We start from the raw sequence: 15,833 nt of genomic DNA on the forward strand, positions 1-15,833 counted from the left end.
ACCATTCAACCTGGCACTAGATCTCTTCTCGTGCACTCGCATAAAGTTAAGAATACAACCCGATTCTACATGACCGTGTATTGTCAAGCGGATGAGGCATGTGGAGGTTCGTGTCAGAGCCTCGTTCAGTTCCGGCATTCTGGTCTTCGCCCCCCGCCCTCAGATTCATTGACATGTCTCGGGTAAACATGAAAACACGCGTCACCCATCTTGACACCGTTCAGGAAAGTGACTTAGCTATGAAGGTCTAACCCCTACGGCTCCGTGGTTGATACATATGGCAAGGTATGGAACTCTCGGAGTACGAACCATCTTCTCTCTGCTTAGCTCCATAGGTTATCAATTGAGATTCGGGACCTGACAAGGTTGTCTGGGAGCGAGTTACGGTAAGACTTCGTCACTTGTTCGAAACATACTAGCACTACCTCCGACTTACGACCCTGCACCAGACCCGATGTGCCGTCGGGGTGAAGCTACTCGCATGGCATAATAGGCACCGCACTATCCGACCGACTATGGCTCTTCGTTGTCCGTATGTTAAATGATCATGTGCCGTCACAGGCGCAGTGCCATATTGCGGCACTCGATCACCAACAGCTGGCGGATATCTTCTCGCGGGACCTGACGTCTTTGACGTTACGTCCGTCGAATACCCCTACCCGGCGATAGCGGTGCCAGCGTTACCTTGAAGAACCTCCACTGATGCTGGGAATAGTCGTCGCATAATGGGGGTTTAGTGAGTTTTTACCGCTCGATTTCCCGATCCGCTTCCTCGACGGAGTAAGTTGTTTCTTTTTGGCTCATTTCAGTCCAGCGAGTAAACCTGTCTACGCAGTGGTTGACGTACAGCTCTTGAATGAGGAACCAATCGTCACTGTGTAATATGCTGCATCGCTAGGCGCCTGCGCGGCCTTGACAGGATACTGCAGTTTGTCTGGCGACCGGCTCGCTTTGGCGCACTGCGGTCTGAATACCAGCGATTGTTGTCTAGCGTGAGTGTTACCATCAGTGACTTGCGTGTTTGGCTGAACTCTGTTTCGTGCGCTTCCCAACTGTGTTCACTCAGCTTCTCACCAGCTCAAAAATATTCGAACCTTCTCCCATGATTCTGGAAAGTAGCGTCACGGCAACAAATGACCTTCGCACACAGTTGATGACACCATGTTTGTGACCTAATGGCGGTCTAGCTACGCCAGTCAAGATTCTATCACTTTCCAAGGAGCTAATGAACTGCCGATCCTAGGCTGCGACACCACACGTTTGTCGTTGATGCCATTGGTGCGTAAGATCCCGATCATAAGTTTTCCGTGACACCATGCAGGCAGGTGTTTCACTTTCAAGTCGGCATCTCCAGAACCCTGAAAGGGGTCGACTCGCAAAAGTTGTGGGGTCAATGAACGTATCTCGGACTCCTGAAGGATCAGCGGTTCATCATCCAAACAAGGCAGAGTGCAATCCGCCCGTCTGGGCAGGCGAAACCCCCTTCGCCATCGTTCTCCTCCGACATCGCTCCGTTTCGAGGCCGTCCTTCCACACCGATGAAAAGCCGCAGGAGTGTCCCCAAACATGTGCACGATGATGCAACCGATAGTCGTTGAATCGAAGAACACCGGCAGAAGGTGTACAGCTGACGACAGAAACGGTATACTTCTCGAAATACCACGGCTTCGGCGTCGACAGATACTGTTTTCTATCCTCCCACGGCTGACAGCCTCAATCGATGGTGAGCAACTCATGATAATGACTCCACCGGTCTTTCACCCCTTCTCACACCTTTTTTGTGCCGTGAACGCCGCTCAGGGTCCACGCCTCCTCTCTTCTGTGATATCTTGAACGCATCCAGACCCGCGAGCGGGTACGCCGGATAATCGGCTCGCCTCAAGTAAGGGCCCGTTATCCCGTCCAAGTTTCAGGGGCTGCAGTTTCGGCCCTCCCACAGTTTACGTTCCCCATGTGCACGATAGTGCTCTCTACCCTCACCGTTCATTGGCGCGACCTTGCAGCATGAAATGCTCAATGTAGATGCGTGACGACCTCTGCAATCAATCTCATGCGAGTAGTGACGGCTATTACCATAGGGGTGCGTGAGGGTTACAGATCAGACGATTGCGCCTTTGTCCCATCGTTGACTTGTCAACAGTACTACTTCCGTTGTGCGGAGACACGTTCTATGTCGACCTCGACGCCCAAGAAGTATGTGCGGCCGCTGATTGGTGCAGGAACCCCCTTTCATCGCCAACTGTCTGATGGATACTTCAATTATGCATTATGCCCCGCTCGTCTCCGAAGTGCAGGTAGCACGGAGCTCTAGACCAGGCAGGTCTGCTTCCGTTTAGGTTCTTCTGCGATCCCAAGGTTTATGTATTATGTCAGCGGCAAAATTTGTCCGTTCGGCCCCAAGATTCGGGGAACGTCAGCGGCGATTCAAAAGGGACGGCGGTGTGAACGCGTCTGCCTCATTCGCCTGAAGGCGTCTGGCCCATATCCGACGAGGCCGCTTCCGCCATGGTTTTGGTCCCGATTCGCCAATCGTAATTCTCCAGAAGCTGTCTACCATCCTAGGTGGCGGTCAATGGCGGCGCTGAACGAACTCTGCGTTTAATTTCCGGCGCTTGATTGAGTTCGCCAGGGAATCCGAACGTGTCTCTAAAGCCTAACTTCGCCCATGGGAAGCCCCCGTTTATGGGATACGGCTTTCTCTGCGTCTGCGCCTAAGACTGCGGTTCATCCCACACTCGTGCGCCTAGGCTCCGCGAGCTCAGCTTGAGGGCGACAGGGTCACGCCGGCGACTTAACCCACCTTCACTCTAGTCTGATTTTCACCGGCATGAGATCAGTAGGAGCGTTACTCGTATCGGTGACCTGAGAATCAAGTTCTTGCTGGACGAGTCTGATGATCAACATCATACATCAGACGCCAGATAGATGAAAGATTGGAGTGCAGATGAGGTGTCTTCTCATGCTAGACTTTATCCCCCGAGGGAGTCGCTTTAACCGAGTCCGACTCAATTTAGTTTTTCGCAGGGCATTATGCCCCGTAAGGATCACCGTGAGCGCTGTGTTCAGAGCGTCAGCCGTCAAGTGAGAGGAATCGGAAAGGAGGCGTGGGCCCAACAGCCAACAGCTGTGTGGTACCGATGTGCTTCCCGTGAGATTGGGTTTGGGCATTACAAATGCTTAGCCTCGGCCGAGGCCATTCGGCTAACCCTGTTATGCTCATCACGGCCCGGAAACCTTGCATCCCCGTCTCGGCAACGAACAACACCTTTGAATGGCCGCCGACATCTTCCCGGTATTCCGACGTTGAAGCTGCGCGGCGATGTTGGAATATGGACTGGTCTTGACACAAGAAGACTCAGAAGAGAGTCGGGCTCAAGGCTGGACCATGGGAGAGGGCGGGATTGAGTACGGCATCGTACATACCAGTTGCTGTCAGTGCTCGTCCTCGTCGAGAGCCGCGGATTTAGAAAAGGTCCCGATCGCGGCGATTCCAGGAACGGAGGTAACGGCTGGCATACTCGATTCCTTTCCGGCCTTTTGGAGGAGAAACGGCCATGTCTGCCGACATTTCCCGCTTGGGCAACGGCACAGAGCTGCGAACCACACGTATCAGGTGCTTGTTCTCCCGGAGAACAACATGGCGATCGACCTGAAAGGTATAACGCGAAAGTCGCATCTCCGCCGCCCGCCTGCGCGTATTTCATATACTTCCATCTGGCTCAGATAGACGCTGCGATGGAGGTTTCCGCCGACTCACGAGGCTATTGATTGCTTTCATCAAGAATTCACTCCCAACACCGGCCGCGGGACAGCCTGCGAGCATCCCATCTGAGGGCTGTACGTACTCAACGGGAACCCTTCACGTTTCTTGCCATAAGCAGCGGCATCCAGAGTTCGCCAATGTCGAGCCATATCAAGTCACATTCCCCACAGAATACGAAGCGGAGTGCGCCCACATGCTACAGCCCGGATAGCGAGCGATGACGATAGGAGCGTGACCTTCCGTACTAAAACCCATCTTCCGCCGGTCACTCATTCCGTATTTCAAGAATTTTGCCGAGAAGCTTACGTTTAGGTTTGCTATGGATGGCCGGTTCCAACCTTTTGGTCCCAGAGCGATTAATTATGAAAGGCTAAATCGGCACCGGCTTCTATCTCACCTGTTCCTGGAGGCCAATCCTTTTGTATCCGTCACGGAGACCTATAATAACCCAGGCGGCATTTGCCTCGTCACCGTTTCGAATCCCCCTCCTTCATCCTCACCAGATTTATCCATGCAGCAGCAGCCGACATTGCGCGGGGTGTGGATTCGTTCCACGCGCGATGCCATGCATATTTTCCATGGTGTCGCCCTCGGTCGCTGTCCTATGGTGACGAGGAGGCTCGACGCCGAGGAGAGACGGTGCGTCCCTTCCCCGTATGACCTGTCCTTGCCCTCATACTGATAGCTCGGTCAGCGGCATCGTTGCCGGCAATGTCTACGTGTGGGAGGAACGAGGCGCAAACTCTGAAGCTACTGGCCTCGGCATGGAACGATGGTGAGCGCCTATCATCGTTCTGCTCCACTGCAAGCTCACAATTTCGGACGTTAGGACCGACGGGATGAGCTGGGGCCCCAGCAGGGTCCGTGATGTCAGTGAATCAATTTTTATTACATCTCTTGATCGACTCTGACGATAACGTAGGAGTTCCTCTTCTACCATGAGAAGGATGCCGATACCACCGAGGATACGCAAGACCCGTCGACACGATGGGCGCTCCGTCGTCGACAACCACCGTCGCCGACCTCCTCGCCAAGCAGCTCGAGACCCGTGGCTACGCCAGCTCGCTCGCAGTCGACGCCCGGCTCCCGAGAACAGCTAATCAAACAGACGTACAGCGTCCACGTCTCGCTTCCCCTCGACCGCGCAAAGGGCATCACCAGGAAATGGCATCTCAGTCAGTCCTGCACCGCTCCGAGTCACGCTGCGCTCTTACCCTCTTCGTCTCGCAGCGGCCTACTTCTCTCAGGAGAGCATCGATACACTGAACACGGTCGACTGCATACCCAGGATCGGCAACGTTCCAGTCCCTGAAGGTTGGTTCCGGAGCGCCCGTGCAGGCAATCGCGGCAGGCGAGCAGAGGCGCGTGGAATGGACCCCGTTCCCGGTCCAGACGGATTTGCGCCCATCGCAGGGCCTTCTTCTCATGCTATGCCAGGCAGCTCCATGCCGACGGGATATGCAGGCTACAACGCCCCGGTACCCTATGCCCACGGTGTAGCACCCGGGTATACCCACAACGGGTATGTTGCTATACAGCCCTACCCCGGTGCTCCGGCGGTTGCGCAGTACAGCTCTGGGTCGTATGCGCCGCGCTACCCATACCGGGAACAGGAAATGGAACCACCCAGTCCCCAGTCATCTCCTTCTCTTTCGACGTCCTCCCTATCCTCGGACAACAATGCATCGGCGCGTCTCGGGATTTCGGGCTCTGCGTCTCCCGCGTCATGTCGCCCTAGGTCCGCCGCTCCCACCGGCGCAGTCAACCTCGTCCCATTGCAAGATCTACAGCAGAGCAATGGTCCACGCAGGGACCCAACAGACGAGGAACTCGTTCGTCGCTTCCGCATGATCGGCTGATACGCCGATGGTTTCGCATAACTCCTTGTTGGCACCCCCTATCTGCTCAGCCGGTCAATTTCCAAAAGTAGAAGATTCCGCTAGACGTAATCCCCCGTTATGCTTGCGCCGGGGAGTCACCTCCGTCTCGGTCGCTGCGTTGAACGCCAACGAAGACATGATCGCGCTTTACACGGCGCGACACAGATCCTTCCAGCGGCTTATCCCCGTACGGCCAGGGCGTCGGGATGGACCGGCTCCTCCCGCGCCTCTGAACGCCGAGCACACACCCGCACGGACTTTATTTATCGTTTTCGTTTCTTGGGCGCTGGAAGAAATGAACTATCGTGCTCCGTCACAAACGCAAACCCGTATCGCACCTGTAATACTAACGCACGCGCATTCTGTTTCACCGGCTCATCTTGGAAAGTACCTGCCCTCCATGGCTGTGCATTGCATCCTCCCATTTCCGTTTTCGACATGCTTCCGCCTCCCCGATGTATCGCTAATCTGTTTTGTGTTTTGCTCCCGCAACCAAACATGGCATGGTTTGATTATGCTGCACGGCAACGATCTGAAACACGACGTTGCGCTATTGTTCAAGGTTTGTCGCCGAGACGGCCTGCTCCGCGCGACGATGATCGTGAACAATTGGCGAGGCACGGTGCTTGGCCCTGTTTGGGCCTTCGTGGGAACCAAATCACATGCTTTCTATCGTTTTGGCTCGCATTTTCGGCTCTCTCTGGCGCTCTCCTGAAAGTTAGCGTAGCTTGCAGTCCGGCTATCGCTGCGAAACATAGCTCGGTTGTGCCTACTTCAAGATGCGTGCTGCGATGGAGCGCACATGCTCAGTGTTGCCGTATTGTTCGAAGTCGCGTGCCGCATGCACCGTATGAAACCTGGAGCAGGATTTATTCGACTATCATTGCATGTTGATTGGGTTGCAAACTTGCGGGCATCCAGACCCGGTGAACCCTGTTTTACGTCTCATAGGTAACTGAGGCAACAGGAAATAGTCGATGGCCAGGCCAACTCCCGGCGATTCGTCGGGCAGAGCCAACGATACGACTTGGATCTTGGAACGGGGGGATGTCGGTAGCGAGTCTAGTGACCCAGATGGCGGCGTGACGACATGCACCTGGGGAAAGCGAAGAAGGGAGGCGCGAGGCGCGCTGGGTTGCCTGATACGGATGCAGATGCGGACACTGAGCTTGGCGCGTCTACAGGGAGGGTGATTGGCATTCGATGAGGTAATTCCGCTTCGAGAAGGGGCATCCAAAATACCTGGTTAGTTTAGAGTGATCCGATAAATGGCCGTAAACAGCCTCTCAGCGACCAGCCAGGCAAGAGTCCGTCATGCGCATTGACAGAAAATAAACGGAGTATCGAGGTTGCTACGAGCTTGTCACCGATGCGACGTTCTGTTCGGGCGCGAACGTCGTGTCCAGCCTCGGAGAATCCATGGTTCGGAGATGTCAAGCCAAACTGAAATTTGGGCAAAGTCGAAGATGCACGACGAGTAATAACCCCAATGCAGTTGAAGCCACAGCGCCATTTCCTCCGCCATACTATCGTGCGGGAATCATGGGGGCAGGCGAGACACTCGCCGTTTCTTAGACTCACATGAGATCCACGGGTGATTGGCATCTCCAACTCCATTTCCTCCATCACTTGCGGGTCTCTTGCCATTCGTGGCGACGTAGAGAAGATCCTAAGTAGGATGCTCGAAATATCCATATTACCCGAACATTGGCGAGTGGTGACCTATCCTAGAGAGCGGTCAGACCCTCCTTCTCTCTCGAAATCGTAATGTGCCAGCTGTACCTAGAAGAAGGAAGCGATTTGCATTTTCGTGCGCATAAAATCCTTCCTTTACCCAACGTCCCTGGTCCGAGCGTCGACGAGGTACAGATGTCGCAGTCCATCAGAACTTGAGTGCACCTTCGGATGTGTTGGCTTCACCAGTTGCGGTAGAATCCTCAGGGTCCCAATGGGGCGTGGACTGTCGAACACCGAGCTCTCCCCATGCAGCACGCGCATCCTCGTTCGATGGACGCGGCGAATGATCCAGACGGTCTCCGCCGATCGCGCATACCCGCGCCCGAGTTGTTAATTACCTCGTGCGATCAAATCAACCTGATGATACAGATTAACGGTCACGAACGTTCCCTCCGAGAGCCATGGTGCCACTCAATGGCCTCTCGCGCGGGATCGGCCGTGGGTTGTTGCATCTTCCGAGTCGCATAGAGTGGACGCACGCGGTTCTGTTCTGTTCCTCTTCTGCTCTGTTCCCGTTACAGGAACGATATGGGCGTTCGGGGTTACGCGTGCTCCGACACCCTCAAAGAAGTTCCGTGTTTCGTGTTCTGGAAGGAGTCATCCGAACTAGGGTAACTTACCCATCGACAGACCATAGTGCGTACTCGACGGAGGTCGAGCCCGGTGGTCGCCATGTCAAACAGAGAACGTGTTCATACAAGTTGCATCTAGTGACTCCAGCGTCAACCAGCCGCGCCGACGAATGCGGTCTCAAGCCGGTTTTGACGCACGTGACCCCATCATATTCCTCCCCAGGTTGTCCAAGTCCTGCCCGAGGTGCGTATGTTGGCTTGCATTTATTGTTCGGTTGGTGGAATGAAGGCGCCATCAACAGGCTTGCGGCGCAACTGCGCTGTGCTCTACAATATATCGAGAGTCCGAAATTTTCTAGAACGATCGTCCACTATCACCCCTCATGGACTTGGACGACCTTGATGGCTCTCACCTGCCCCCTTGGGTCCCACGACTGGCATTGACAGTGCGAGAAATCACATCTGTCCTCGCAGTCTTTGTACTCGCGACTGAACATGAGCTATCGGATTTCTCCTTTGATGAAGATGACGAGTACGACGAGCGGCTCATCGCGGATGCTCTATCGAAAGGCCTATCCATCAATGTCAACGGCGCTCCATGGCAGCGAGTCATCATGCGGGTGGACGAGCATGCCGACGAAGCTATCATCATAATCTATGGTCTAATGCCCGGAAGGCAGTACGACATAGAGTTGGCGCTCATTCAGGGAGATGATAACATCAGGGAACAGATCACCACCGAAGCTCGTACGTACTGTAATTGCATGCCAATGGTGGTACTCATGATTGTTAGTGCAGATACTCCGCATGTGGAAAACGAATTGCGCGAAGCGGACGTGCATACTGTCGACTACATTCTACCCGCCCATGACCTCCCGTCACCAGGCAGTTCATCACCCCTTCCTGCACCCCCCGTGACTGTCGAAGAACGTACTTCCCAGCTCCAACAGACGCTTACGGCCCTCGTCAACGAGCGTGATACGCTGACCGGCAACCTAAAATCTGCTCGTCGGGATGCGCAAAAGGCAGACGCGGCCCTCCGCGCCGAGATCGAGGCGCTCAAGCGAGCGTCCGAAAAGCAGGCGGCTGCAGAACATCGTGCTCGCCAGAAGATCCTTGCTTTACAGGAAGCCGTGAAGCAGGCTACTTCTGCCACTCGTGAAACGGACGATCTCGTCAAAGACCTGGAGAAGCAATTACCGGATCTGCGAGCGCAAAAGGAGGAGAAGGAGAAGGAGTATCAAGAGATGAAGCAGACGGCGGACAAGGCACGACAGGAACGGGACAAGTCAGAGAAGTGCCGACGCAAGAAAGCAGATGGGATGAAGAACGAGCTGACGACGCTCGGCAACAAGCTCGACAAATTGCACGGTAAGAGGGAGAAGCTGGAGAACGAGGTCATCAGCAATCTAGAGGAACAGCTGAAGAAGTTGGAGATGGAGGTAGAGCGTACGGAAGCCGAGGACTACAGCTACGCTGTTCCGGGCGGAGACATAGATCATGACCCTCCGACAGACCCTTTGGAGTCGCCTAAGGGCTATCATGGCGCCCCTGTCGGCGGTCATGCCTCATTTTCTCGTCGACACGGACGGTATTCAAGCCATGGGCATGCCTCGGCCGCCTCCTACTTTCCTCGGACTTCCGGCGCAGCTCATCGCCCGGGGCCTATTCAACGTCCAACGACCTCCGCTGTCACTGCGAGCGGATCCTCATCTTCCACACATTCACGCCTTCCAGGTTCAAAGCATGCCGTCGCTGGCGGAGGTACCTTTGTCTCGCGTGCGCAGCAGAGTCATGTCGCCCCGGAACCTAGGGGACGTGGCGCGCCTGAGCAATCACACGGCGGTTCGCCGGGTATTGCGTTATCAGCTTCCATCTCTCGGCCAGGAGCTTCCTCTGCAACATCACTCCCCTCTAGTTCGGGTTTCCCCACGTCGCCTTCGTCGACGCTGTCCAGTCGTGCGGCTCCCTTCGAACCATCGGGGCGGGGGCATGCGAACAGTTCAGGGTCTGGAATGAGAACCGGGGCGAGCACGAGCTCGATCCCCAACTCGGCATCAGATCTGAACCCTGCCAGTGTCCCCTTCGAGCCGAAAACTATCCTTTCGAACCCGAACAGACACCCACCAGGCACTGCGGGAGCAAGGAAGGAGCGAATTTCGAATCAAGCTGCTTCGGCACCATCACCCAGAGCAGCGGCGGAGGAGTCTGCTACCTGACTGTCCATGTCCCTCGAAGGGCACGCCCATCTAGCCCGTCGCCGCATGCTGTCCGAACGCGCTCCCAGAGTCAGCTCGAATATATAGTGCATGCTATATTATACTCTGCACGTATAATGTAAACCAATTGACCGCAAATCCGTATCTGGCGTTATAGCACGCGACTACTGGTAACTTGTGTTGATTAAGTAAGAGGGTGGCGGACGAGACGCGTCGATCACGACTTGGCAAGCTCGCAGCATCAGCTTATTCTAATTCGCGCACGCACGGGCTTATCGCGCTGTTCTATGATTCGCTGGAAACACTGAAGGGCTCAATCTTGGCAACGGTGGTGCGGACCTAGGTGAGATGCTACGCCGCCACGGTACCAACGAAACTGCGTCTATGGGAAATTTCCGACGATGTTCATCCTTAATCAACGCCTCGAAACTTCGAAACAGTCTTTCACTCTCACTCCTCCGCCCTGAGAACCCGCTCTGCTTGAGTGTGGTCTCCATGAAGGGTGTTGCAGCTAGGACTAGACCCTGGAGTTATCGCCGCCTATTCATGCAATATCTCTCGGACGTATCACGAATGCAAACAGGATCGCTATTCCAGTCCCTACCATTCATTCGTGGATCTTCTCCCATTGCTCGTCGTCGACAACGGGGTCGAGTCCCTCGCTGCCTTCAACCTTGTCTTAGGGCTGTGTCCCAACAATAATCATTGACAAAATTCGTCCACAGTAACATCGGCGACGTTTCTCACTCGGCCTGCGGGTTACACTTTATCTAGCAACAATATGTATCTCTTTTCAGTAAACGGCTGCTGTTACTCGGTTCCATCACTGCGCGACGGAAGATCAGTCCATAACGAGACCGTCAAGTTCTTACTGAAGAGTACCGGCTGACTGGCACGTAAAACCTCCCATGTACGCCATCTTGACTTAGAATTCCAAGCACTCTTCGTCATTTGGGAATCGTGGTTAACTTATTACTTTCCTGGGTGCTTATGTACGACGCGATCATGGCCGAGGCGTTGTAGGCTGATAGTGTTGACATGCTCACCGTGAGCCTAGTCCCCGGATCCAGAGCTTGTCTGATGCTTCAATACTGCCGATCTTTCTCTGATCATATCCTGCCATGTACGTGTCTCCTGTCGATGAGAACGTAGAATAGGTCTTAATGTATTCCATCGCCTGTTAGAACCTGCGCTGCTTATTGTTAGACGTCTTAAACGTGCGCTCTAGCCGAGGGCCCCGGGCCGTTAACGGCCCGTAGCATCGACGGGGCTTAAGCCATCTTTCACCACAGAGGGATGCTATGTGAACCAAACTATTGTTGGAAGATATTCTCAAATAGTCACGCTGGCTTCTTATCTTCTCAGCTACGGTTCCCAGCCGAGGCTCTGGACCACGTAAATCATATCGACACAGGACCGGCGGCACACCCTTGGAGCTCTATGTGCATAACACAACACAGAACTGAGCAGTTACCGCGCCATCTCGTGGAATTTGTGCATATAATGAACTTTCACCTTACTTTATGCATTTCGGACACGGTTTTTCACAGACCTCGCAAGTATTAGACGGCGTTCTAATCTTCGCTACTTCCTCTGCTATTAGCTGGCTCGCATTTGCCGTTCAGCAAGCGAGTGGGTCTTGCCTGCCGTGAAGGCTCGACGTTGTCCGCGTTACATCCGGGTAACCACACGGTCTGCTGCCGCACAGATGCCTTTCAAGCGACATATCTCAGACCTGACGCAAGCCAGGCGTATATGCGGTATGTGGAGTCTCGCGAATCCTCATCGATGCTGCGCACTGACCACGGTGTTACCTTCCCCTTCCGTCTGTGCGGGAAGGGAGAGCTCGATAAGCCTTCGGCCGCGCCACTGGCAGCCCGGTGAAATTGTCACCGACGACTGCGGCAGAAGTAAACGGCACTGAGGCATTGCCCATGCTGCTAAGGCGGGCGCAGGTGTTCCGGCCGCTTGATAATGACCATTGCGAACTGGGCCGCAGAGATCAGTGGATAAATGGAATCGATACGGTACGGTACGTACGATTCGGAGGGTGCTACATCCGAATCTCTCATCTTTCCGTATTCGCGCGCTTTCGGTCCCTGGATTGCTTGCGTTCTGTGAAGTATTGATAGTGTCAGATGCTCATGAAATTCGCATCTAGCTGCAGCAGACGGATCCTATCTTTATGCCAATCCACACTACTGCCACGGTCGGCTCATTGACCTCCTCTCTCGCTCCCATGACGTGGGCACTTCCTCTTATTTCACGAGCTTCAACTTACTATCGTCGATAGTAAAAAGTACGAGAGCACGGCGAACTCGACCTAATCGAGGTTCTCATGGCTATAAGTACGCCATGAATGTGGCACTTGTAGACAGTTGTTAACTCCGTTACATAGAGGTCTTGAAAGTCCCTCATCTGGATGTGTTTCTCGAAGCATTGCAGTTCGCCGCGATTGTATTGAAAGTCTTCTCCCTGCAGAGCTCGATTACACCCGATCATGTTACAGCATTAATATTGCTCTCAAAGCACCGAACAGCTCGCTAGGAACATCTTGGGGGGGGGGGGGGTACAGATCGCCTTCTTTCAATGCGCCTTTGCCAGCTCCGACCCAGGGCGTGTGCTCAGTGCCTATCTCCGGCACCGTGAAACGCGTGAATATACTCGCAGTAACGAGCTGAACGCAGGATAGATCGACGGACACATTGCTACATCACACCCAGAGCGTCCGACCAGGAGCTGGCATTCTTCCCATGGGTTACTCGATCCTCGGAACGATTACAGAGAGGACGAAGATTTACAAGAACTTGCTTCCTGAAAGCGCCATATTTGCTACTGGTGTAGCCATGGTTCAGGAATAGTTCTGCTGAGTACTCTGGGGGAGTGCACACGTTGACATGCCGTCGGATGCTTAAGTCGGTGGAGTAATTGTGCGGCCTTGAGCCGTATTCTCGTCTTTGACTGTTGACGAGACCGTTAAAGGGGAGACGGAGAGCCGGCATGCCTGCCGCAGTAGAGCTTGAGTTTGTTGGGCCTTTGACAGCGCTGGAACCATATGTATATTGGGACATACATAGTCTAGTCAGTTGCATTAAACTCCTTCAAGCTGAAATGAAGCTCGCTCCACCGTGGCTCGCGATACCAGCTCTGTCTAAATATATCACAAGCTTCGTGGCATCCGAGTTCAAGCCTCAGAATGGAGTCCCGTGTGGAAACACCATCGGGCCATAGATCTCGTCTCGTTTGGATTTGCCGACGAGCAGTTCGGCTAGAGTTAACGCAAATGGGAAGGCGGTGCCTATATCGGGATCACGTTAATTCCGTGACGACAAAAAGACTGCATGGTGAACTTACCGGGACCTCGGCTGGTTTGTGGAGGGTCGAGGAATGAGATATAATGATCAACACGAATGATACCGGAAAACAACGCACCTAGTAACAAGTTTTCCGGAAAGTGCCACTGGGTCTTCGGAGTACTCAAATTCTGACGAGAACGCAAGTTTGTCAGTAAATTGGCACACTGGACTCATAATTACGAAGGGACCTTTCTCCAATTTGGACCGAACACTCGGATGGGAAGTGATCTGTTGCTTCGGTAGCTTAGCTGAGAGCGCAGCAAGGCTTCCCGCGCATATCATGCCCACAACTTTGCCTTGATCATAGAAACTTTTGATGAGGCTCTGAACGCGGGAGTTACCGCTGATCGTCTCCGCGCCTTTGGCGCCTCCCGGTACGACGATTGCGTCGAAACGCGAGAGCGCATCGCTTGCGATATCATCGTTGAAGAACGCATCGGGTACAATCCTGACGCCTCGCGAGCATGTAGCATGCGGTGTGTCAGTGGTTTCAGGCCCGGCTGCAACGTAGGCAGACGTGCATTGGACGCCAGCGCGCACAAGAGTATCGTAAGTGATGACGCTATAGAAAGATGCGGTGAAAGTTGAGTTCGAGCTCGCGACTGCATCCACAGCAATCATTTGTTGCTCACAATTCCATCTCCTCCGTACCTTCCGCAATCAATATGAGAGCTGCAGTCATCTTGGACCTTGAAGTGGGAGCTGGTGATCCTCTTACAATTGTCGAGTTTCGAGTCCAGTAAGCCTGAAATCAATGACGTGATCGGCTCCTCGGTTCCCGTGACTATATCGTGCCTTGACCACGAACCACGACCACCGCTGAAATATAGGCTTGTCACCACGATACCTTCGGAAATTGTCTCAATGCAAGCATTGTTTCCGGTGACATATAGAAGAGGATGCGGGATGGGGCAACCCTTACCACCGTATGGACGGGCGACCACCAACCAACCTTGAGGGATATCCACTGGAGTTGCGCCTGAGTTAGTGCTCAAGATAACCAAACCCGCACAAGTAAATCTTTGAGCTAGAGCTTCTTGTGACGGTGTCGGAATTCAGCCGTGAGTGCTACGACCGATATAGCCATGTATGCGCTGAAAGCTTTCTCGTTCACCTGAACAAGACTATCACCGAGTTAGCGACGAAACCACGGCCTTGCCTCCGCGAAGGTGTCAATGCTTACCCTATGAGAGGCTCCTTGCATCGTCCAGACGTATTATCGTCATACCCCTCAGGTTGCAATACGCTCCTGGACATCCATTGCGGTGTGCTTGGCCTACTATCCCGTGTCACTTTCTTCGGACAGTACGGTCCTCGGCGGTGCAGTCCACGCACTGTATGTTGTTCAACCTGAACAGGCAGTAGAGATTCAGGGTCGTGCAACCTTCTGGACCCACGCGCTACACGTACGATCGCAATTCGACGAAGTCCCCAATGAGTACCGCCAGAGAGTAACTGTCCTCGCCCAACAACTGGAGAGCAAATCATCAGCAAGGCCGACAGCTTGCCCTCTCTCACCGATTCGTGGATCATTCGTTCACACGCAATCTGGCGAGCATCCATCGTGGAACCACGCTCGGCGCTGCACGATAGACTTATGTTGAAGAAGCGGCCAAAGCCCTCGAAACGTGGAACTGCGGAAACGATCCTTGGCAGATCGTGGACAAACCTGGCGTGGCCCATTTTACGAGCCCTGGGGTTATAGGTGAGTGAACTAGCTGAATTGAAATCACAGAATTTAGCTCACGAGGTCTTCAGCGACTCAGTGGACGATAACGTCCCTGCAATCTAGTGGTGCCCTACCGGTGGTTACGTACACTTGCCGATACATGCAGCTTGCGCTCAAGGCGTGAGGTGTTCAGATTACATCGTCTCTTTTTACATATTCCCGGATATACACTGTATTCTACATCAGCCCAACGGGGGACGTCGACGGGTCCATTATCTCTGGCGCGGTATACAAGCAACTATTCAGCAACTCATCTGGATTCCTTGATCCCGATGAAGGTCCATATGCGCTGGATGATGCGGTGCAACAACTTCGATTGGCACATTCAAATCCAAGCCGTTGGGCATGTTACGTTCGTCCATGTTCTCGACGTTGCGCGTCGCTGTTCAAAGTCGTTCCAGTATGAGTTCATAGCTCGATGCATTGAGCGCGTAGATAGTGTGGCCGTTCGAGAACGCAATTGCACACAAGAGGATGAAACTATGAGACGGTGACAAAGGGATCGTTAGGTCACGGTCAGGCTCTTGAGAATGCATCGAGTTAGAGATGCCCATAGACGACAAAAATATGAAAGGAG

General features: G+C 53.8%; 3 protein-coding genes across 3 annotated transcripts; 2 read left to right on the forward strand and 1 right to left on the reverse strand.

Moving 5' to 3' along the window:
• Nucleotides 1-4,257: 4,257 nt before the first annotated feature.
• Nucleotides 4,258-6,112, forward strand: PUNSTDRAFT_102371 (uncharacterized protein). The gene is made up of 5 exons (XM_007383492.1): nt 4,258-4,402; nt 4,458-4,538; nt 4,593-4,632; nt 4,686-4,938; nt 4,994-6,112. The coding sequence occupies exons 1-5, from the start codon at nt 4,275-4,277 to the stop codon at nt 5,620-5,622; spliced, it is 1,131 nt and encodes a 376-aa protein (XP_007383554.1). The 5' UTR covers nt 4,258-4,274; the 3' UTR covers nt 5,623-6,112.
• Nucleotides 6,113-8,335: 2,223 nt separating this feature from the next.
• On the forward strand, nt 8,336-10,313 carry PUNSTDRAFT_143559 (uncharacterized protein; the record flags this gene model as incomplete). Its single annotated transcript, XM_007383493.1, has 2 exons — nt 8,336-8,699; nt 8,751-10,313. The coding sequence occupies 2 exons, from the start codon at nt 8,336-8,338 to the stop codon at nt 10,169-10,171; spliced, it is 1,785 nt and encodes a 594-aa protein (XP_007383555.1). The 3' UTR covers nt 10,172-10,313.
• A 2,888-nt stretch (nt 10,314-13,201) lies between these two features.
• PUNSTDRAFT_52328 (DJ-1) lies at nt 13,202-14,227 on the reverse strand. Its single transcript, XM_007383494.1, has 5 exons — nt 14,160-14,227; nt 13,716-14,089; nt 13,604-13,655; nt 13,526-13,536; nt 13,202-13,469 (listed from the first exon to the last, which is right to left on the reverse strand). The coding sequence occupies exons 1-5, from the start codon at nt 14,207-14,209 to the stop codon at nt 13,363-13,365; spliced, it is 594 nt and encodes a 197-aa protein (XP_007383556.1). The 5' UTR covers nt 14,210-14,227; the 3' UTR covers nt 13,202-13,362.
• Between the last annotated feature and the right edge of the window lie 1,606 nt (nt 14,228-15,833).

This window comes from Punctularia strigosozonata, assembly GCF_000264995.1.
Source record: "Punctularia strigosozonata HHB-11173 SS5 unplaced genomic scaffold PUNSTscaffold_6, whole genome shotgun sequence".
NCBI classification, from domain to species: Eukaryota; Fungi; Basidiomycota; class Agaricomycetes; order Corticiales; family Punctulariaceae; genus Punctularia; species Punctularia strigosozonata.

What these genes read in the sequence shown, in the direction of transcription:
- PUNSTDRAFT_52328 (XM_007383494.1), bottom strand. Translation starts at nt 14,209, where the DNA reads ATGACTGCAGCTCTCATATTGATTGCGGAAGGTACGGAGGAGATGGAA. An exon ending in GGTACGGAGGAGATGGAATT is followed by an intron (nt 14,090 to 14,159) that starts GTGAGCAACAAA and finishes ATCTTTCTATAG; the next exon opens with CGTCATCACTTACGATACTC. An exon ending in TCGGTCCAAATTGGAGAAAG is followed by an intron (nt 13,656 to 13,715) that starts GTCCCTTCGTAA and finishes CGTTCTCGTCAG; the next exon opens with AATTTGAGTACTCCGAAGAC.
- PUNSTDRAFT_102371 (XM_007383492.1), top strand. Translation starts at nt 4,275, where the DNA reads ATGCAGCAGCAGCCGACATTGCGCGGGGTGTGGATTCGTTCCACGCGC. An exon ending in CTCGACGCCGAGGAGAGACG is followed by an intron (nt 4,403 to 4,457) that starts GTGCGTCCCTTC and finishes TAGCTCGGTCAG; the next exon opens with CGGCATCGTTGCCGGCAATG. An exon ending in GGCCTCGGCATGGAACGATG is followed by an intron (nt 4,539 to 4,592) that starts GTGAGCGCCTAT and finishes TTCGGACGTTAG; the next exon opens with GACCGACGGGATGAGCTGGG.